Source organism: Brugia malayi, assembly GCF_000002995.4.
Source record: "Brugia malayi strain FR3 genome assembly, contig: Bm_v4_ChrX_scaffold_001, whole genome shotgun sequence".
NCBI classification, from domain to species: Eukaryota; Metazoa; Nematoda; class Chromadorea; order Rhabditida; family Onchocercidae; genus Brugia; species Brugia malayi.
Genome location: NW_025062479.1, coordinates 10,547,318 through 10,571,178, shown reverse-complemented (window position 1 = coordinate 10,571,178; position 23,861 = coordinate 10,547,318). Strand labels below are relative to the sequence as shown.

The 23,861-nt window shown below is 25.9% G+C and overlaps 3 protein-coding genes across 7 annotated transcripts; 2 read left to right on the top strand and 1 right to left on the bottom strand.

Annotated features, from left to right (window-relative positions):
• Nucleotides 1–531: 531 nt before the first annotated feature.
• Nucleotides 532–5,658, bottom strand: Bm2696 (Regulator of nonsense transcripts 1 homolog, putative; the record flags this gene model as incomplete). The annotated part of the gene is made up of 15 exons (XM_043074387.1): nt 532–752; nt 910–1,021; nt 1,195–1,289; nt 1,417–1,538; nt 1,701–1,769; nt 1,863–1,979; nt 2,261–2,472; nt 2,664–2,759; nt 2,981–3,145; nt 3,855–4,000; nt 4,293–4,374; nt 4,679–4,869; nt 4,984–5,150; nt 5,256–5,387; nt 5,519–5,658. 15 exons carry the CDS (start codon nt 5,656–5,658, stop codon nt 532–534), a joined length of 2,067 nt encoding a protein of 688 aa, XP_042930321.1.
• Nucleotides 5,659–9,402: 3,744 nt separating this feature from the next.
• Nucleotides 9,403–11,498, top strand: Bm2798 (the record flags this gene model as incomplete). 2 transcript variants are annotated; one of them, XM_043074386.1, is made up of 6 exons in its annotated part: nt 9,403–9,503; nt 9,765–9,882; nt 10,273–10,446; nt 10,757–10,870; nt 11,040–11,171; nt 11,361–11,498. In XM_043074386.1, 6 exons carry the CDS (start codon nt 9,403–9,405, stop codon nt 11,496–11,498), a joined length of 777 nt encoding a protein of 258 aa, XP_042930320.1. The 2 variants fall into 2 exon arrangements, with proteins under 2 accessions (XP_042930320.1, XP_001892141.2); XM_001892106.2 differs by lacking the exon at nt 9,403–9,503 and having other exon boundaries at nt 9,811–9,882.
• Nucleotides 11,499–15,297: 3,799 nt separating this feature from the next.
• Nucleotides 15,298–23,021, top strand: Bma-pqn-22 (the record flags this gene model as incomplete). Of its 4 annotated transcripts, none has more annotated exons than XM_043074382.1 (9): nt 15,298–15,344; nt 17,930–18,125; nt 18,412–18,542; nt 18,763–19,561; nt 20,337–20,447; nt 20,791–20,936; nt 21,387–21,609; nt 22,486–22,676; nt 22,949–23,021. In XM_043074382.1, 9 exons carry the CDS (start codon nt 15,298–15,300, stop codon nt 23,019–23,021), a joined length of 1,917 nt encoding a protein of 638 aa, XP_042930316.1. The 4 variants fall into 4 exon arrangements, with proteins under 4 accessions (XP_042930316.1, XP_042930319.1, XP_042930318.1 ...); XM_043074385.1 differs by having other exon boundaries at nt 20,791–21,218; XM_043074384.1 differs by having other exon boundaries at nt 18,763–19,699.
• Between the last annotated feature and the right edge of the window lie 840 nt (nt 23,022–23,861).

The following is a 23,861-nucleotide window of genomic DNA, read 5'->3' as shown; positions in this document are numbered from 1 at the left end:
CCTGTGTTGCTATATTACTGCTAAATGATAAATGCCATTTCGTCTTTTCTTTTTCTTCCCTTTTCTCATCTCAACAATGTTCTTTCTCAGAAAACAATTTGAAGGTCCTACCAAGTGATGCATTTATGTAAATGGTCGAAATTGCACTCATACTGGTTTTGTATTCTCATCTCGTCGCGCTCTTTTTTTCCATTTCTCTACTTTTGTGATATGTCGCAATCGATAAAAGGTGCATTACTTTGAAATTTTTATCACTCAGAATCTTATGGATTAAATGAGTTTTTTTTTTTTTTTTTTTCGCATTCCCTGGATTACTAAAATCCACATCATATCCGTTTCCAGTAAGAAAAATATATATCATAAACATGGAAATATGCACCACTACCATAATTTCAGTTGCAGTTAGCTCAGGTTGGAAATCCAAACGTAAACGAGAAAAACAATGCGGAACAACTAATGATATTTGACATTTCTAGCTCTCAAACTTCAAGACATATTCTGACCGGATATCAGCTTCGATTTCCGTAACAGTTATTTTTGGTTTTTTTTTGAATACTTCCTACTGATTGCCAGACACCTCGCAAATTCCTCTTGTTTGATAATCCTGCCGTGACGTTGCATATATTCGATAAGCGACCGCAGATGCTTAGCATACTTCATCATTATTGCACTACCCACCAAAACGAACTGTCGGCGGGCTCTTGTCACGGCAACATTGAAGCGTCGTTCATCTTTCAGAAATCCAATTCGACCTAGAAAAAGGTTTCGAGATTTTACTGGAGGAAAGTTGGTAATCTTTTTTTGCTTGCTAAGAATAAAATTTAAATACACTGAGAATGAGATTTGGATTTCTTACTCAAAATAAATTTTAACTTTATTCAAGCATGAAATGCATATAAAAAACAATACCATCACCATTATTCCTGACCAATGACATAACGATTACTTCACACTCTTGACCTTGAAAGGCATCCACGCTATTTACCCTACTAGTTTTTAATGATTTCTTCAACATATCGACCTGAAAATGGATTTTTATTGAAATCAGATATCAAGAATAGATCCTATTAAATAACCTTATTCCTAGGAAGAAAATCTAAATTAAATGAGTCGTTCAGAACGAAATAAGTTTATATGTAATATCATAAAAATTAAGAACGTTATATAAACGTCCAAAAATATATTCATTCTGACCTGTGCAACATACGGTGCTATGATACCAATGTCTTTCTCTTGTACACCAAACATGCTCAGTGCAGTAACATATTTAATAATCAATTTCGCTTCTACTGCAAATGAATTGCATTTAAAATATCCAGAAACATATAATGTTCTATAGATATCAAAATGATGCGAAGACAATCAATTTCTATAATCCAAAAATGACTTTAAAAACAAATTTCTATGAAAATTTACGCGCATTTGCGTACGAATGTCGATACAGTTTTTCGCTACTCTCTGCTGATTTATCATGGCTTGTGTCAATGAATATCATCGGTTCATCAAATAAACTTCCTTTAGGCACTTTGCTTATATCACTGAAACATATTATAGAACAAAAATTTTGAAGGTATTATCAACAATCACAGGAATTTTGTAGCTCAAAGGTTACTTATTAGACCAATTCGTCTTTATGTAACTTATCTATAAACAAATAAGTTTTTCAGAAATATAAGGAGCAAATAATCAAATTAATGTACCTCAAAAGTTGGTCAGCAATATGTTCATTTGGGCGTAACTGTGACTGATAAAAAAATGAAGAAGGCCATCTGTAAGAGGAGATTTCTTATTTAAGCATTTAGCGAAGAGAAATTTATCAAAAATCAAAAGTAACCTTTTTCTCCAAGAAATATGCAACTAACTCCATAATTTTTCTATTCATACGATACTGCTCTGTCAACATGAACGAATTAGCTTCACCAAATCTCTTGGATAAAGTATCCATTAATGAATTACTGATATCGTCCATTCCCAATAATCTTGAAATACATAATTCGAAAAACTAAAACTTACCCTTAAATAAGACAGTGATAAAAAAATAAGAAAAATTATGGAAAAACCAAACTAAGTTATGTTCCTAGCAAACATTGATAATTTAAGTGAGATACATTCCACAAGATTCCGGACCAAGCTATGTCTTGACGACTTTATAATAAGCAACACGATGAACGACTCACTTAATAAATTTCTGAATTGAGTTAAAAGAAACTTCATGATTTCCTGAAAGTATTTCATTCGACAAAGTAAAACCAAACTGTACCGTGAAGTTTTCAAAACCGGTGGTAACTGCCATGGGTCACCAACAATTACAGCTCTTGGAGATAAAAGTAATGAGTACCATGCAACACACTCCAAAGCTTGTGCAGCTTCATCTATTACTGTTAAAGTGGGTTGAAAACCATGTTCACGAAGAAACCGCAGTGAGTTGTTTGTTAGAGTACATACAATCACTTGTTTAGAACTTACAATGGTCTGTAAAATTCAGCTATCAATCCAAAGAAATGTCAAAATTACATTTAAAATATTGCATCAAGGAAAAATTCATTTTCCTTCCACTTTTTGCTCACTAAAAAAACTAAGACTTATACTTTTGAATTTTTGAAAATTTGTGAAGCATCCCAAATTATACAAGTTATAAGAGGAACACAAACCAAAATTTTTACCTCTTTCAAGTGCCACAACATCTTACTGGCATCGTGCCAAACTTTTTTATGTTCATCACAATTATTCCCATATATTCCATTACTTTCCCCTGAATCCTGCAATTTAACATTAATCCCTTAAAATCCAATATTTCAAAAAGAGAAGACTAAAAAAGGACAAAAACTGAAGTTTAATATCTGAAATTACCATAGCATAAATTTCGTCCTTTAGGTTATATCTTAAAAAATATTCGAGAGCTTTCTTTCCAACTTATTTCCTCGACTACAACCGCAATGAGTTATTTGTTAGAGCATTACGCTTACAAAAGTTATCGAACCAATTTTTTGAAGGCACACTGAATATCAACGAATCTGTCATGTTGCTCTAATTCAGCGGCCAATGATAGCTCTGAATTAAATCCCAGTGCACATATTCCAGCTAAATCCTTTAGTCTATCAACTATATTGTTTACTGCAATGTTTGAGGGAGCACAAATAAGCACCTGTAAATTGAAGCATGATTTTGGTGAATTTTATCATTATACTAAGAAATGTCGTAATAATAATAATGTAAAGGAAAGCTAAACTAATCTCACAAGGATGAAAGACTTTCACGAATGAAGCGCAAAACTAAATTCACTGCACTTTTCTCAATTACACAGAGGTCGACAAAATGGAAGATAATTTTACGACTTAAAATGAGAGAGTCTAGCAAGCATAAGTCCACTCATAAAACTATGACTGTTCCAAAACCCTAAGTAGATGAAAAATATAATTTTTTTATTTAGATGTTATTCGTTTTGTTTAAATTTTTTTTTTTTTTTTGGTTAATTTTTTAATTAATTTATTATTTTTATTTTAGTAATTTTTTTATTTTATATTTTTGCTTTTAATTTTATTTTTGAACTAGATTTGTTGTTAAATGTTTATTAAAAACTTGAGTTTTTTTTTTTTTAAAGATGTTTTTTGCTCTACTATTTTTTTTTTTTTTTTTTTTTTAAAAAAAACACGCCCATCATTTCAGCTTTTGACCCCATAAAAAGCTACGAACTAAATCATAGCCTCACAGAAGACGAAGCAGAAAAAAAGTGCTGAGTTTAGAAATGAGAGTTGTTTCGAAATCAGTTTAAAGCAAAAAGATAAGCACACAGCTGAAATAACTATTTTCTTTCGAAGTGAGATTTTAAGACAAAAATCATTATTAAAAGATACCTTCTGCTTCCTACTAACGGCTTCTAACACAATCTCCGCAATAACAGCTGTTTTCCCAGTACCAGGTGGGCCATGAATAGTTACAATCGGTCGACTTTTGTTTAATGCAGCAAACACAGCACGTCTTTGGTCCTCATTGAGTCTAACTGATTTTTTTGATACTTCGTCCAAAAAGATATTATTAACACTATTATCTTATAATGGCGAATCAAAAAAGAAAATCCCTTTTTCAATATGAGTGCTACCATCTTTTGACATAACAGCTGAATCTTTGAAACTAAAAAAAGCAGTACATTTCTTGAAACAAAAGTTTTATCTAATGTATGCCCTTCCTCTCTAGTACAGCGTGTTTGCAACGATCAATCATCAGCAAAATGCTACTTCATATTTTTATATCTATGCTATAAATGGATTTTTTTGAATGATGAACTGAATTACCTGGTCGTGATGTTGGTAATGGTACACTACAATGAACATAATGAATCAACTTTTCACCAGGGAAATCTCTCCATCTTAATTCCTGAATATGGAAATTTTTCATAAGCAGCAATTACCATCTATAATATTTTATATTTGATGAAGGCACGAAATTTTGCTCTGTAATAAATTACACATTCATCAAAGTACTTTTTCTTTAAACCATTATTAACGGAAAAGGTAATTAGCAATTATCACACTATGTGGACGCATAAAGAAATATAAGAAAACTCATGAAAGAGGAAAGTTGGGAAAATCTCTCAGCAAATAAATTAATGCGACCAGTTTTCTAAATAACAAAATGCTTAATACATTAGCCTAATCTATTCCACAAATCAAAAACTTACCAGAAACTCATCTAAAGCTATCAGATATCCGAGTCCGACAGATGGTATTAAAACAAATTCATCAGAAAAATCAATATTCACTTCCTTTTTTGCTTTTGTTTTCAGACTCACTTGATTTCCAGAGCATGAAATTATAATACAGTTGCTAATGATTGTAAGCTCTGGAATTCGACATAGCAGCACAGGTGTACCTACAAATAAAATTTGAATATTTTCCAAAAATTTCCAAGCCACCACTTTTAAAGTAATCCTACTTAACTTCACAATAGCTAGGGATAGTAAAATCTGGAAACAAAAAAAGAAACCTGAACGGAAACTTCTTTTTGTGATCTTCTGCTCTGACCCTTTTATTTGGTGTAAGACGATGACGCGTCCGTGCAACGCATGTAAATATTGTGTTTGGAAACGAAGTGCTCCCGAAATTTGACCAAGTTTTTCCAATTCGTCAACCGACGGATTCAGCAGAAGATCCCTATAAATTGGAAATTCCAAAACAGCCTGAATGCGATATTCATAAAACAGCTATCTATCAGTAAGAATCGGGAGAAAAAAAAGATGAGATGTAAATGGAATATACCGGATTTCCTTGACACCATGAGCAACTTCATTTTTTAGTAATTCCTTCCATCGATTGACTTTCTCATAAAAGTCTGAATGTAAAGCGAAATTTTTCATATGCTTCCGTGGCTTTTTGCTATATCTAGTATTGCTGAAAAAAAAAGTCAGATGTCAGATATGAATTTTTGGATGTTTGTATTTTTTCAAAAACTTTAAAAACTTCATAGGAATAAGAAAATATCAAGGTAAATAATTTTTTCCATATTGGTGAAACATCAATACCATGCACTTTTTCTCCTTATACAATCATGATCAAGAGAGGAGCAATTTCGTAATTTACTATTCTGAATATGATTACCGAAATTCTGCATGTAACCAGAAAATAAACATGTTTCCAATCGGAAGGCAATATGCCGAAACATTATCCATCAAACTGAAAAAAAAAAAAAAGGAAAATCGCACCTACTAATTAGCATGTATCATGTAAAATATTTTATACCTCGTACTTTCAATATTTTCATAAAGTCATGTTCAGTCTCAAACTAAAAATACAGGATGTAACGGGATCCGGAAACAGAAAAACGCACGACATCTCAGGAAAAATTCTATGCACATATAACGCTAATTGCACTATTTCGTTTCATGGTGGAGCAGTTGAAATTTTGGACAATTAAAGTAGATTTAGCATGAGGGGAATGTAAGCGTATGCTGTAGTTAATTTCTTAGTAAAGGGTCAGAAGTATAAAAGGTGATGAATTCTCACCTTTGATTCTACTAAAAACGTAACTTATAGCTTTTTATAAGAATGAAAATGGAACAAATGAAATAAGTGGGTGAATCATATAACATCTTTGACTGAAATTCTAATATTTTCGAAAGAAAAAAATTGAATCTTTTTCATTTGAAAGTGCAAAAGATTCAATTTCTTTTTCTTTTTTTTTTTTTTTGAACATATATGGATCGTAAAATTAATCAAATAATATTATTTCACTTTCATTTTTCTTCTCTACTCTTTGTACATCTATTTTATAATACATATATTTATGTGATTCACGTATACTTTAATATCTCTCATTTAATATTTTTTTAATAACATTATCTTATTTTCATTTTACAATATTTCATAATAAAATTATCATATCTCATTTAAATTTAGTGGGATAAATAGTCAGTTAATTAGTGATTCATGAATGATAGGAAAAAAATCATAATTAAATAGTAAATTGTAGTGATAACACATTATTTTAATGTGAAATGGTAAAAAATCGCAATTTTTTTTATATATAATGTTAAATTGCACTCAGATCTCAGTATTGTCACGAATGATCAAATTTTGCATTTCCTATATAATCAAGAGTGATTGATTGATTTTGAAGTGATTTTTTTTTTTTTTTTAAATTAATTCTAAATTGGCTTTTATTACTCGGTTTTTACAGTCTTAAAATTATTTTCCAGAAAATAAATCGGTACATTGAATCATTTAATGATTGCATTTAGTTTTAAATCTTTTATTTTGTACAGAGTTTTCATTGAAAAGATTTGAAAATTAATTTTAAAAAATTTTTCTTTTTACATTCTGAATTTTATTTTTTGAGAAAAGTAAGAATCAATTTCATATCTCATTTGATGCTTTTTTTTTTTAATATTATTATTACAATAAGCACAAATCAACAAAAATTAATATTATCAAAAATAAAAAAAAAAAAGTGATTGAACTTTAATGAATATACATCGATAATTTCCATTATTTCAATAAAATTTATTGATCAAAAGTTTCTCCTTTTTCTCTTTCTTTTTATAATAATAGTAATAAATTAGCACTGCTCATTTTTCAGTATTCTTTCTAACTTTCTTGACTTTAACAGTTAGTATTGTTTTAGAATTCCGACTAATTCATTAAAAAAATTCTAAACTTATCAGATGAATAATTTGACTGAGATTAAATAAATAAGAAAAAGAGAAAGAATGAGAAAAAAAACGAGAGAGAAAACTAGCCAACATATTACTATTAAAAGCTTTTCTTCTTTTTTTTGAATTAATTTAAAACGAATAAAGGATGATATATATATATATATATAAGAAATGTATCAACTGAAGAGATCAAGGAAAGGAGAAAGAGAGAAAGAGAGAAAAAAAAAGAAAATGAAGAAATATAAACAAAAAGTGATGAGCTGAAAGTAGTTAGTTTGTTTGTTTCGTATACAATCAAACTTATTTAGCAGCTGCTACTAGAAAAGTTAACCTTTCACTAATTGAATTATCGTAACAATTATAATGATAATTATATTGAAATGAATCATTCTAGCAGTAGATCACTTACCTACATCTCATTATTGCTTATTCTTTTACTAAATTTTATGATATATATATGTTTGATCTTTTTTAAAGTTTTAATTTCATTCAAATATTATAACATAAGTGAAAGAGTGTTTATTGGGATAAAATTTATACTTACTAATTTATTTATATTCTCATTTAACATTAATTACCATTTTTTTTTCGCTAAATTTGCTTAGAAAAAAAGATTAAAGATGATAGCAGAAAATTTGCAGTGTAAAGAAAAATTTTGATTGGAATATTTTTAAAAAAATTTTGGAAATTAATTTTTTTTGCACTTTTTGAATATATATCTAATTTAAATCAATAAGAGAACTATACAAAATATTTTTAATCACAGCGTTTTGTGAAACATCAAAAACATTAAATTTAAATCCTATTGCATACATGACTTAGATCAAAAATAGAATTCCTTAATCAAAGATCAATGATATTGGTATGGTTCCCTTATATTTAGTTAATATTTAATAAAATGGATAAACCATTAAATTTCAATTTTGAATCTCAGATTTGATCAACAGATCATTATAATTTTAACCACAGTGTTTTATAAAACATCAAATAGATTAGATATAAATCCTACTGCATCCAATTTTTGCACATTTTTTTCCTCTTCTGCTATTACTATTCTAACCTTTTCTCTTTATTCTTTACATATATACATTTCGTTTTAATTAAATTTATTTATTTATTGACTCTTGGCACTTTGAGCAATTGAAAGATAAATAAACTTATTACGAAAAATAATTTTTGTTAACAAAAAGTGATATGTTACTTGTCCATTACTTCATTTATACAATTTGATTTGCAGAATTTTGCTATGATTTTCTTTTCCTTTTTTTTTTTTTTTTTTTTTCATATAAAATAATAGAAATGATATGATTAAGTTTCTTTCTCTCTTTGATTTGATATGATTAAGTTTCTTTCTTTTTTTTTCTCATTTGCTCAAATTTATCAATTAAAAATATTTTTGACAATAATTACTTGATAAAAATATTACAAATAATATTTTATAGTAAAATTATGTCTTTTTTTTTCACTTATTTTCTTCATTCACAAATTTGTTTCTTAAATGAAAGAAACGATAGTAACACTTAAAGAAATCGATCTTCATATTTCTCACTTTGTTTTCCTCATTTTTTTAATTGATACACTTAATATATTAAATTTAAATGTTATTTACACTTATCATATTACAACTATTTTATTCGGCAATTAGATAATTAAAAATGCTTGTTAATCTATCTGTTAATCGATTAATGTTGTGTATGTTATTGGAATTTTTATTGCTACAATTTTATATCTAAAATATGCGGCAAAAATAATGGACAATAGAAAATAATATTGAAGATTTAATTAATTAGGCTTTTTTTTGGTTTCCCTTTTTTTATTGTAATAAATCTACTATTGTTTAGGTTCAATTATTTCAGTTATTTATTCATTTCTTTCTTTCATTTTGCAAAAAAAAAAAAAAAAGTACTTTTACAGTTAAATATACCATTTATATTTTTCAAATGTAGAATAGAAAAAATCTTTTCAACAAGAAAAAAAAGAACCAAAATCAATAAAAATGAGTATTATTTATCAACGTAGTCCAATATATCTTCATCTTTCTTCCTCCCCTCTCCCTCTCTCTCTTTCCCTTCGTCCTTTCAATCTCCATCAAATTTTTCCTTCTTTTTTTCCTTCCTCTCTGTCTTTGCTTTCCCTATTATCGCTATGAATCTTTTTTTTTTTTTGCAAAGTAGTAACAGATGTTTTACGAAATATTTCAAATTTTAGTTTAAAGGATTGTGTAAAAAAAAAAAGCAAAAAAAAAAAAAAGGAAAATGCGTCCACCTATCTTAAGTACGGGAATGTTGTCACGAGCGCAGTCAACTGCAGATGAAGTTGAAACAACAACAAAATGGTGGAATGATTATCCAACATCGTTGGTTTATTTAATTATTTTAAATTTTATTTATTTATTTTTTTTTATCAGACATAATCTTCAATTTCAATAAGATTAAAGAAATTTACAAATAATTTTTCTTCGTTTTTTTTTTTTTTTGATTTTGAAACACTTGTATAAAAAGGAATTTTATCTTTATGATTTTTTGTCTTCTTCAAATAATAAAAAAAAGCAAAAAACATTTTATTTTAATCAAGAATTTTTATCTATCATATGTAACTTTTATTCATAACTATTTAGGCGTTATATCGATTTAGCTCGTCCTAAAACGACATTTCAAAATTATATGTCAAATGTTTGGAGTAAACCAAAAGAGCTTGCTCGATCAGCTTCTTATACCAATCTTACATATATTAAGGTATTTTGTTACATTCAATTTTGATTTTTTTTTCTTTATTACTCAGGAAAACAACAAAAAAAACCGGGAAGATTAATTCATTATCTAGAGAATATGGTGTAAATTTTTGATTTTGTTTCATCTTCCTAAAATTTTTTCTTTTTTTTCTTTTTTTGAGATTTAGAATGTTTGTTTGTTTCGTTTTATTTTGTTTTTTTTAATAAATAATTATTGTTTATAGAATAGAAGGGGAAAAAACATTATTATCTTACTTAATTAAGAAAATATTTTTCAGCAAAATTTAACTTTTCTAGATGAAGAATTAAAATGTTAAGAGCAACAAGAAATATTTACAATATCATTTGTTATGATGAATTATATTTTATATTTTAATTTCTAAAAAATTTTAAGGAAGCAGAACATGATTTTCCAATTCGTCGATCAACATCCGTTTCATTGCTTGCGCCATCTTTAGCATTACCACAACATTATCGTCAAGCAGAACGTGTTATTGATGCAATACCTGTTTATCAGCCAAAAATTTATAATTGGTATAATAATTCATACAGTAAAGCACGATGGATTGTAAGTTTTAGAAAAAAAATCTTTTTCAATCCTTAAATATTTTTCATTTTTAAATTAAAATTAGCTAAGCAATAATAAAAAGAAAGTTAATACTAAATTTGTCTCAAATTTTCTAAAATATTTCAAAAGAATTAGACATAAATTTTTTTTTTGTTTAATAACAATAATTATAATTCCACTTGTATTTATTAGTTTCTTTTTTTTTTGTTTTTTTATGCTATATTTATTATTTCTTATTGAAATTAATCTTCCAATTAAAATATCAATCTTTTTTTTTCGGGTATTAAAGTAATTACTTGATTAATTACAGGATACTCATGACACTGTAACAAAACCAATTCGTATGCCGTTCTTTGAACCAATGCCGTATAGTTCTTATGTTCCATACTATACATTTCAAACAAACAGGATATTTTTCAATGAAGTATGTTAAAACAAAAAAAAAGAAAAAATTTTCTTTACATGTTAAATTTAATAATTTCTAAATAAATTTGATAAACTTTCAATTTTTCAGTTATTATTTATTATTAGGTTATTCAAATATTTCTTCGTCTTTTTTCCTAAAAGTAATAATTAAAATTAATTTTTTATAGCGAATGGAACCATTGAAATCATACGTTGCTGAATCACAAAATTACTTAAATAGATATGTATCAGCAAGACTTAAGGCAGATGATTTTGCTCAACAGTATGCATACACATCATATGATTGGAGATATCCTCAGGTAGAAAAAAAAATTTTTATTGTATAAAAGACATATGTATTTGAAAAAATGTATTGCTTTTTCAACACCTAATTTAATTAAATACAAGTTAATGAGCTATTTGCATATTTTATAATTTATCAATGGTGTTATTTTTTTTATTTTTTCATAAAAAATTTCTCTATTTTTCTTTTTTTTTTGTAATTTTAGGATCATGGATTTAATCGACATTTTATGTACGGTGAAGGTGTATATATTCCTCATGCTCCACGTATACCCTACTCCTATAACGATGCGCAAGCGCTACGAAAACTTTACATTACAACAGGACGGTTCCGCTTTGCATAAAAAAATAAATAATTAATTTTGTTAGATTAATTATATACATTAGATTTAATAAAAAAATTATTGTATTACATTTTGATCGCTTTTTTTTTTTCAATATTTGCTATTTATCATATTGGTTTCATTAAAAGTTTTCAGCTATTATCAGTGATAATTTTAATGCGATTATATCATGACAATTTAATGCTTTTCTTGCTTTTTAAATCTCAGTAAATTTTTATTAACTATTAACGAAAAAAAAAAAGTGGAGATTTGGAATATTCTCAATAATAATACAAAATTGTTGCAGGCTGTCATATTTTCTTCATTTGATGAGATTATTTGCTAACAAAAAGATAGTCAATGATCTGTTTTAAATTATATGCTTAAAAAATATAAAAAGAAAATATATTTTGTTATATCACTAAGAAAACATTTAATCTAATTTAATTGTTTAATTTATGCCATTAATTCATTGTCCAAATTTATTCATTTAATATCTGAAAAACATATCCTACTAGAAGAAGTTATGTGAAACTGTTATTATAAATCATAATCTATCATTAATTATTGTAAAAATATAATTCATTCAAATTTACGTTTCTTTGATTAAATTTATACTTTATTGATTTAAATTCACGTGAATCCAGTCAGAAGACATACCAATGAAAACAAAAAAAGTACTTATAAAAATGAAAAATAAGTACCATAATAGATTTTTACGTGTTGTGTGTTATTTTACCTTATAATATTACGTTTGTAATGTTATAACACAGGTGATTCCTGAGCCATAACAAATGTCATCAATTTAACGACGGAAGGATAAGTTGATTAACTGATAAACTTTGACAGCTGTATCATGTAGGATTCTATTTAGCTATTCAGTTATGAATTTTTTCAAGCTATATATGAATTTTAAATGATAATTGCGAGTTCCAAAATTAAATAAATTAAAGCAGATTAAGTAATGCTTTGTATCATTAATTATCATTCATATAGTAATAAAGTAATTAGCGTTCATGAATTATGGCCTTTGAAAGAAAATAAAAGTTGAAGCTAAGTTCAGGAAAAAAAATCGTCGTTGATCAGTTTTAATCAATACACGATCAATTTCACTATTACTATGAAAATTTAGCAATAACATTGTTTGGAAAAAAAAAAAAAAAAAAAACGAGATATAAAATTCTAATATATTTTTTGTTAAACTTTTATACTTGTATATATTTCAATAAGTTAAATTAATATTTTTTGGTAATTACTGATGAAATGTTTCTCTTTTTTTATAATCATTTTCCTGATTGAGTTCTAGATAGAACTTTATTGTCAAAATGTTGTATAAATCAAAATGATTGATTAAGTATTCGATGGGAATATTTTACGAAAATTTAAAGGTCGACTGAAATTATTTCAGTGAAAAAAAAAAATAGCAGAAGCCGAGTTATCATTAGTAATGTTTAAAAATTGCAAATGTAGCAACGGATCTGTCACGTTAAAATGAATTGCTGTAACAATTTTCAAACAATGTTTTTAAATTTTCAATTTAAAAATGAATTAGCTTTTCTTATCAATTGTCCAATTTTCTCATCAATGTTAGTAGGAATGAATGTTCATGGTGAAGCATAAAAAAATTTAACATATATGTATGTATATTTTCTTTTGAAACCGAAAATTGATGTATCTCAGGATAAATATGCATTTTAGAGTGTCAGTAAGATTTAGTAAACTTAATTTAACAAATAAGTTTTTTAAAAGGCTTTTTCTTGAAAATTTCAGCAATAAGTGCAAATTTATAAATTTGAAGGTAAAAATCTTGCAGAATAATCACCGAATACTTTATCTCACTTCTTTATCATTTATCAATGTTAAATTAAATTGAATTAAGTTAAAACCTAAACTATTACATCAAAAAAAAGACGGAAAAATTTTATTAGAGCTGATAGAATTCGATCGATATCATTGTATACATGATTTAATTTATTATGTTGTATTGTAAATATTTTATTGAAAACCAATAATTTTTATTTATTTTTCAAATTATCTAAATCAGTCATTGATTATCCATTATGTTGTAATTGATAAGTTAAAAATCTTTTATTGTTAATAAATTAAATAAATAATAAATTTCATCTTTTTTTTAACTACATAAAATATTTTAATCAAAAATATAACAGCCGAAAATAATTGGAAAAAAACATTGATAGCTTTTGATATTTTAAATTATTAGTGCGAAATTTAATTCATTTTTTTTTTTTTTTTTTGTTTTTCTTTAAAAAACTAATTTTGTAAAATCAAGTATTTCTAGTTTTTTGTTTTCTTTTCTTCTAGTTTTCTAGTTCTTGACTTTTGTCCTTGATATATTTTAAGACTTGAAAATTTAAAAAAATACTTTTATTTTAAAAAAAGTTTCTTTTTTGAAGATTAAACCTAACCAAAAGTTTTTAATTTGAATCACTGAATTTCATAATCCTTAATTCTTTCTTTATCCACTGAATTAAACTTGTTTTTTATATTATGATTTGATACATTACTGTCACATAAATCTAATGCAACTAATTTAATTGATTTTCTAATTATAGCCAAGTAGGTTATAATATCTAGTAGGCAAATAGGCCCAGTAAATAACCACAGTTTCATTGATAGAATTAAAGAAATTTTAAAGGAATAATAGACAAAGCTAAATTTATTATTTGTTATAACTGAATTGTAAGTAATAGCGAATGAAATATGAAAAGAAAGGATGGAGAACTACTATGAAATATTTTCATTCCTTTTAAATTTATTAATTTAATCCAAATTTTTCTTTCTAATCAAAAAAAAAAAAACTTTCGTATGCAATTTTATTACAAAAAAGAGATTAAAATATGAATTTTCAATACACTAATTTAATACACTTATACTAGATTTTATAATGTTACAAATGAATGATAAAATTTTGTCCAAAAAAAATTAATGTAATTTTTCAATGTCTTTCAATATTTTGTAAAATTTTACATGCACATGCTATTTGATACATTAAAATGCTTGAAATGCAAAAATGATATGACAATTTTTTAATTTAAAAAAATTCAATAAATACCAATTCATTTACATTCCAATTTTTATGGAAAATTTCAACGATTAAATTTTCTCGCCTTGGTAATTTGCACATTTCCTTGTTCTTTTTTTCCTTTCCTTCTCTTTTTTGTAAAAAGTATTTTAACCAACTAATGATAAATAATATTTCAACAACTTTTTCTTTTTTCTTTCTTCTTCATCATTTACCGGATGGAAAAAAAATTCCGAATAGAATGAAATGATGAATTTTGTTGAGAGTGGTAATCATTTCGAGTCTTTCGATATGATATAAATGATTAAAATGTGTTGGAGAGAAAAAGATTTAGCACAGGAAAAGAAAGAAAAAGATAATACACAGAACATACACATTTAAACTATTTTCATTCAATGAATTGAATTCGTTCTCTCTCTCTCTTCTTGTCTTTGCTTATCTCTAATCACCATCCCTTTTTTCATTTTTCTTATCAGTTTATCTCTCGCAAAAAAAAAAAAAAAAAAAACAGTTCTTCTCCTCATACATTCTAATGGAATCCTTTAACTCTAGCATAACTAATATCATCAATTTCATCAAAATTAACAGCAACAACAACAATAACAACTTCTGATCATATCATTCGAATCTTCTTCATTCTAGTAGCATCCTTCCAGGCGCTTTTCACAATTTCAATTTCTTTCACAATTTTTTAAATTTATTCCTTATCGTTATTCAAAAGAGGGGGAAGAAGAAAAACGAAAGAGAAAGGAAAAACGAGAAAAAAAAGGACGAATTATGCCATCTAATATACAATATAACACGCCAATGCCACTTTATTCACGGTAAGCATTCTTATCAATCCTTATCATTCATTCATATTATTGTTAAATCGAATTTGTGAAAAAAAAATTTCAATTTTTATGTTATAATCCAATGAATTAAATCAATATAGTAATAAAATAATAATAATAATATAGAATTTATCAATGATTCCATTAATAGTTAATTTTTAAAAAAATTAATAATCAATCGTAAATTAAACACTGTTTCATATTTTGATTAGAAATAAAAATGCTTCATTAGTTTTTTTTCCTAGAATTTTTTCAGAAAAAAAGAAAAGAAAAAAAGAAAAATGAAAAGGAACTTTAGTATATGCCATTGGATAATTAAAAATTTTCTAAACTTAATTACAAATCCTTTTTTGTGCTATAATTATTAATACGAGAAAAAATTTTTACAAATTATATTATTAAAATAAGTGATGCAAATAAATTTACAATTTGAAATGATAATTCTTATTACATGATCATATAACATAGTTTAGAAGTTGTGATAACACAAAAAAATTGGGTAATAGTAGTATGGGAAAAGAAAGTAATTCAATATGTTAAAAATTTTTAACTAAATTTTTTTTGTTGAAAGCATTAGAAATGTTATATATGTGTTGTTTGTATTATCTATTCCACTCTACCATACGAATGAATCATTGGTCGAGCAAATATTAGCATAGATTGATTTACTAAAATAAACTTAGACACAAAAAGTATTTTTACACAATATTTTCATCCATGTGTGTCAGATAACAATGATTCAGGTAAAAAATTTGCACTTAAGAAAAAGAATGAAAATATGCGCTTTTTTTTTTGAAAATTTGATTTTAAAAAATTTAAATTTATAGTCTTCATCTTTTTTTTGTAAAGTTATAGTAATACATAGAAATAAATGATTAGAAACGATATACAACAAGCATTTTTTCAATTTGTTGTGTACCTTTGTTTTTTTCCTTTTAATTGAATAAATTATTAAAAATAATTTGACAAATATAATTTGCATGTTATTTTAAAATACAATTTTGAACAACTATAATTTTAAGGTAGCTTTTATTCTTATTAATATCATTTATTTATTCATTTCCAAACTTTATTCCACTTTCTCATCTTTCAACGACTTCCTTACTTTTCTTTTTGGGTGAATTCATTCTTTGATAATAAATATTATTGCATTATTTATTGTTATCACTTTGAGCGATTATTAATTAGAGATATTTTAAATTATTAATATAATTGAAGGCTATTGAATAATAGTAAATATATATTATATTAAAATAGCTTCTTTTTTTGTTTCTTTTAGGTATCAATAGTCGTTCTATTAAACAATATCTTTTTCTTACAATGATAATAATTACCAGTTGGTAATACTACTATCTTATAATAATAATAGTGATATCATTTAACAATATTTATCATTTTACAATTGTAAAATGTATTTTCAGATATCAAATGTTTATTTTAAACAAGCATACATAGTGTATTTCATTGTTTTTTGTTCTGAAACTTAATCAAGTTAACCGTTGAAAAACGAAAACTAGAAAAAAAGTGCAATTTAGGAAGGAAAAAAAATGATTTGCTATTTTTTGAAAGCAAATTTTGTTTTTTTGCTTTTAACTGCCCAATGTTTCACAAAATGTGAATGATGCAGGTGAGCTGTTCAAAAAGCATCCGGAAAACAGCTGTTGTAAATTTTTCATTTATTTTTTATTTTCACAATTTTTGAAAAGAAGAATGTTAGATGTTTCCTTTTGAATTAAATTCTACATTTATTTTATTTTAAATTTTTATAAAATAGATTTCAAAAGGATATGTATTACTTTTTTAACATTTCAACAAAATATGGTTAAGACTTTATTAGCATTATTACTGATGATTGTCAAAAATTTTTAAAAATCCAATTCAACAAGTATTTTGTTTTGTGCAAATTTCAATTTAAGACGTGAATAAGGAAAAAATGAGAGGAAAAGTAATAATAAAAACAGAAAGAAATTTTAGCTAATCAGAAAGAATTGAATGATTTTTTTTTTCGTTTCGTTTTAGATAATAACTTTTAACAAGCCAATTTTTGACATTCAAAAATTTATTTTGCCATTAAAAACATCATAAAACTTCATATCTGTTTTTAAGATTATAAATTTTATCAAGATTACTAACTGCTTCTTATGACCAAATAGGTAGCATTACGTAGACAGAAATCATTAACCATTTCTAAGCTTTAACATAAATTAATAAATAATTAAATTGAGGCAGAATCCATTGCTGCTTCACCTGTACATTTATTTGATACACGTATACATCATGTATATTTATCAGAAAATTTTCTGAAAAAATCAATGATTTAATTACTATAATGAATGGTAGATAATGACTTCATCACTACAATCGATGAATAATAATGAATGAATGGTTATAACCATAGATAATGATTGATCGCTGTAAATGAATGACAAATAGAAAAAATGGATAATAACTGAATAAAATTATTAAAGGAAAAAAATATATATATAAATGGAATAAAATTTTTCCGAACAAAAATTATTACTAATATTTTTTTGTGAGTGAAACAAATGAACAAGAAAAGAAGTTGAATATTTTAGTGAAGCTGCAGAAGAGCAATATAAACAGCAAGTTGGCGCAGGACCAGATCATGCACTTGGCGCAAATGACCGACATTTTAATCCTGAAGTTTCAGAAACATTAAAAGTAATAAGAGCTGGTGAAAATGATACATTTGGCCAACATTTCAATGAGTTAATAGCACAAGCGGAAATCCCACACATACCACCATCACAGGTTTATTAGATTAAATTCCCACAATTTATATTATTTTTGCTTTTAATTTGTAAAAAATAATTTTTAGAGTGTAAATGTTCTTTTTTCTTCTTTTAATTTTAATTAAATTTTAAAACAGCAATATTATTGATATTTTATAATTATTTTTAAAACATTTATTTTTTTGGCTTTTTTCTTTGAGAAGTTATATAGGATATTCAAAATTTATCTTTTAAAATTTAAATCTTTTAAAATTATTTTAAATTTAAAAAAGAGAATAATAAAAAAATATCTTTCTTTTTTAAAGGAACCATATTGGGCTCATGCAGCACGTAGTCGAAGTGAACGAGCTCGTTCAATAACACCTTCTGCTACAAAACCATATTATGCACCTCAATATTCCACTTTACAACATCCAAAAAAACGAAATGAAGAAAGGTTGTACATTGTTGCTAATTTATTATTTTAATAAAATTTGATTAATGTTATAAATTAATTATATTACTACAAACTTGAAAATTTTCAAAGTTATTCGCAATTGATGAAGTAATAAAAATTAATTTGTAATAAAAGAGAAAAAAAAAGTTGAATTAAATATAAAAAAAGGGTTCTTTTTTTTTTTAAATTTATTTTATAATAATAAAATGTATTATTATAGATCAATAAGACGAGGATATGAATTTGGTGGATTAGATTATGTTGATCGATCACGATTATCATCATATAATTCATCATACATTTATCATAATGATAATGATGATACAAGGAGATATCATAATGAGCATAAGACAATAATACCTGGATATGAAATGGGTGGTATGGATTTTCGAAAAGGTGAAATAAGCACAAATGGTTCATACCATGGACATGGACCAGAACAACGTCGTTTACATTCAAAATTTGATCATACTTTGTTGAAACGTGATGAGATGAATATTGAAATAGCACCAAATGTTGATCATGTATCAGCTGATGTCTTAATTGGTGATACACGATCTAATCAACATCTTACTAAAAATGAACAACCTGATCATCATTTTGGTACATCATTTGGACCAACAGCTGGTTTCATTCGTCAACATCGTACTGTTAATCGTCAAGAAGAAATCACTAGACCAACAACATTTAGTTTATCAGCTAAAGTAGATGATCATTTACCATATCGGAGAAATGATAACAACAAAATAAATGATAGCTGTTCAATTTCACCAACATATCATCATCGAACATTTCAGCCATCAACAAATTTTACTGGTTATACATCACAAACAGTTACGAATTATTCAACAAATGATATTATTGGTAATAAAAATGTTGATATTGATAGAGATAATATATCATTTCAAAAGATAGAACAACAACAACAACAACAACAACAACAGCAATCATGGATTCGATCACATAATACAGTACCAGCAGAAAGATACGAATGGGCAAATGAGAATGCTGAGAAAGAGGTGACAATTGAGACATTATTGAACGATAAAGCGCTGATTGCACAAAAAAAATTGATGACCCCAGAATGGCAATCAAGATCTTTCGAAAAGCATAAACATTGGAAGAACAGGTCGGACCCTCGCTTTACCCGCTCCCAGGTCCTGTATTTGTTCCATTCTTCCTACTTCCATTCCTGCTTTTATCATCTCTTGTCATTTCAATTCTATTTCTTCTTTTTTTTGTCAGTATCTAAATTTTAATTGTACATATCTTAACTTTATCCTATCGTTTAATCGAATTCTGCTTTAATCATTATTTATCAGATGACAAAAAATATTAAACTTTGAAGCTTTTAATTTACTTTTTTTTTATTTTTTATTGTTATTACTGTGCAAATTGATATTTAACTTTAGCAAGAATTGCTGATAATGGTATAGTTATGTTATTTTCTTTTATTTAGAATTTCCTTTTCGTTTCTTTTCTTTATTTTTGTTTTTCTCCTCAATTTTTATTTTTTTATTTTTGAAAATTGAAATTCCTCGAATAAATGATTGAATAATGAAAAATTTAATATTAATTTTGAATATCCCATAACTTTTTTTCCTTTTTTTTTTCTTTTAAAAACGCTCTAATTATTTGCATTTGTTTGTTTAGAAACAGAAACAAAATTAAAAGACAGTTTGCTTAATTAGAATGAAATTAATATGATGTGGACAAAAACATAACAGGTGTTGTAATTGTGTAACTAATTAATTTCACTGAAAAAAACTTCAATTTATTAGCGAAATTTTTTAGATGTATGATTATGAACCTATGTGGACACGTATTGTGAATGATCGACGTAATATTTGGGAAAAAAAAGCAAGAAATACTGATGCTCGTCTGCAAATACCACCTTCTTCGAAAGTTTGTTTGTGTTGAATATGTGGATACCTGCGCTAAATCTTTTTTTTTTTTTAATATTTCATACAAAAAAAAGCAAAAAATTTTTTTTCTTTTTCATTTTAATTACTTTCCTTTTAATAAATTTTAATCCAGATCTAAGCGATAGTAGTTTTAATTTGTGAAAATCCGAAAAAAAAAAGAAGAATATGATATGATTTCAAATATGATTAGTAAAATTTGTTTATTTTCTTTATATTTAAAAATTTTATCTTCATTTCCTTTTCTAACAATTTTTTAATTTTTTACAATAACTGAAATTTGTCAAATTTTTAGAGTAAAAAAGTTTTTTTTTCTCTTTTTATAGATTCCACCACAACAACCACCACACTGGTATAATAGAGCTAACCAGACTCATGCATTATGGCAAAATGAAGCTGATCGACAGAATCGTGAAGATGGTAAATATGATGGCGGTAATAATTATACGAATTATCATCGAGAACAACACAAGTATGATAAATCAACAATTAATGATTATGATAGTTTCATATCACAAACACATTATACAACACATACGGATAACGGTGATAACGGTACCAAAAGTGCACAACAGAATCATACACAATATCATACTTCCTATTTAAACAATCAACAACAACAACAATATATATTAGAGCATGGAATACCAGTTAAACAGAGTACACATTTAACTTATGCCCCTGTATCTATTGGATCACCACATCCGATATCCTCCAGTACTCAGCAACAATCATCCACATGGCAATCACAAAGGTATAAAATTGAATTAACTAAAAGAACTGACTTATTCAAAGGTTGTAAACGAAGTATATATAATAATTTTATTATTCATAATAAATGTCTTATTCAAATAAATCTCAATTTATTAAATTTTTATATAAAAGTAAATATTGGTGGTTTAATCTTTTTTTTTTTTTAAAGTGGCAGTTCACGTTATGAAGAAAAATTGCATGAGTATTCAACGGAAAGATTGATAAATAATCAACCAATCACATTACCGGTAACAAATGCAGTCGACAGGTATGCTATTGAGAAACCAAATTATCAACGAAAAACACAGCATGAAACTGCTGCACCATATAATTCAATTGTATCTGTTATGCAAGGTAGTGGTGATTTCAATCGACGTGTTGAAATGTCTGAGGTATTACATTATTTTAGTACTGATATTTTTATTTTTCATATCATTTATTTCAATTCTCTTTTTTTTTTTTTTTTTTTTTCTTAAAAAAAGATTATTACACTATAATTTTGTTGAGATCATCAAAATATCTCAGAATTTTCCGAAACTATCTATATTTTTTTATTTTAGTTGATATAATCATTAAAAAAAAGTATGAATATACTTTAAATACATAAAAGGCATTTCTTTTTACGGAACAATATTCGAAAAGGAAGCAAAAAATCTATCGGTAATAAAAGTATCATAAAATGTGAAAATTTTATCTACTAATGTAATTAATTAGCATACACATAAGTGCTACTACAGTATATGGTCAATTTTTTAATTGTTGACGAATAAATATTATTTCTTGAACTATCGTAAAAAAGTTTTAATTCAGTTTCTGTGATTGTGAAAGGATAATGAAAAATTCAAATGGTTTACTTTTGAAATAAAACAAATATATCTGCATATTATAGCTCTGATCTTTTCTTATTTTTTGAAGTCATCTTGATTAATTAAGTCATATTGATGTTTACAAAAAGAAGAAAAGAAATACAAATCATACTCAAATATTGGTAATCATTTTGAAAAAACATTTTTTAAAAAAATGTGAAATTCCTTATCTTACATTTTTCTGTAATATATAATTGCTGTAATTAACGATAAATTTCGTTAAATTTTTTGAATAAATTTAATAGTATAGACTAAATGAAAAAGTAAACAAATTTCTGAAATAATGCAAGTGTTTGTATTTTTTTTATTTAAAATTTAAAATCGATGTATTATTGTATACAATACATAATTCATTAATATCTCAGAAAGCTACATTTTTTTAAAATGTGTTATTTATTACAGGTATTACCTCGAGGTACAGTAGCAAATACGGAAGCAAGTTTAGAAGGTAATTACGTGGATAAGGATGGTCAACCTGTAACGTATAAGCGTGAAATTGTGACAAGCGTTAATCCGAATAGTGAAAGTACGCTGCTTAAAGAAGAAGAAAGGCGTATTGTTGAGACACCACTTGAACCTGGTGTCATTTCCAGGTAAATCAAGCATTCATATTTTTATTAATTTGTTTAGAATAAGCTAAAATTTGATTGGGAAGATTTAAATGTTTTGAAAATGTTCAAAAATTTTATTATTGTAAAAATTAAATTCCAACAATATTTACTAAAAGCACAAATTAAGTATTAAAAAAATCTAAAATAATTGCTAATTGAATCAATACACTCCGAATGATTAAAGACTATTTCTGCCTAGCTTATGTCAAACTTTTAATAATTAATAAAGAAAAAACTTTTTTAATGAATTCTAGACATGTAACCACAAAATATTATAAAAAGAAAACTGTAACCGATACGACAACGACAAATACCACCGTTCATTGAAACAAAGAAATCTACTGATAATCTCCGAAAATTATAATTTCTCGACAAATTCTCGATGCAAAATTGTTTTGCTTAATTTATTAAACATGCTTGCTTTTAATATTATCACCATTGTTCAAATAAGCTACTGCTAGTTTCATCCTTCCCCATGTATTATTTACTTTTCATTTTAGCTCAATTTTGAACTTTATTTCCAAGGTAAAAATCTCTACGTCGTATATTCACAGATAAGCTTCCAAACATTTCATCATTGTTCATTGCCTATCACACAAATTCAGCTATAAATTGCTTCCAAATATTTCAAAGTTTATTACTTAAAATTTAGGTCTATTTCAGCAATCAAATGATCTACTACATCAATTTGAGTTTTATAAAATCCAAGAATTACTTCCTCGGATCAATAGCATTTAGTGCTAAGTAAGCAAATTTGAAGAGAATGAATCTAAGAATTTCACAAACAAAATCATTTAAGATTTTAAAAGTACAGTAACTTGCCTTTTTTCTTTTGAAAATAACCGTAGTTTTTCACTGGTTTCATTTTATTCCGGAAATGCAAAAGCAAAACAATAATATCATGAATAAAAAAACATTACACACATGCCTGTGATCATATAATAATAATAGTTTAATAAAACAATTAGAAAATAGAATTGGTAAAAAAATTTATTAAAATATTCGCTGATATTAGACAAAGCATACATGTTTCCTTTACATAGCGTTAGTACATTATCTATACACAAGATGGATTACTTTAATACCATCTACCACTTTTTGAATATGCCACGCGTAACCGACAAGAATGACAGATCACAACTGGATCCACATTAGGTAGAATATATA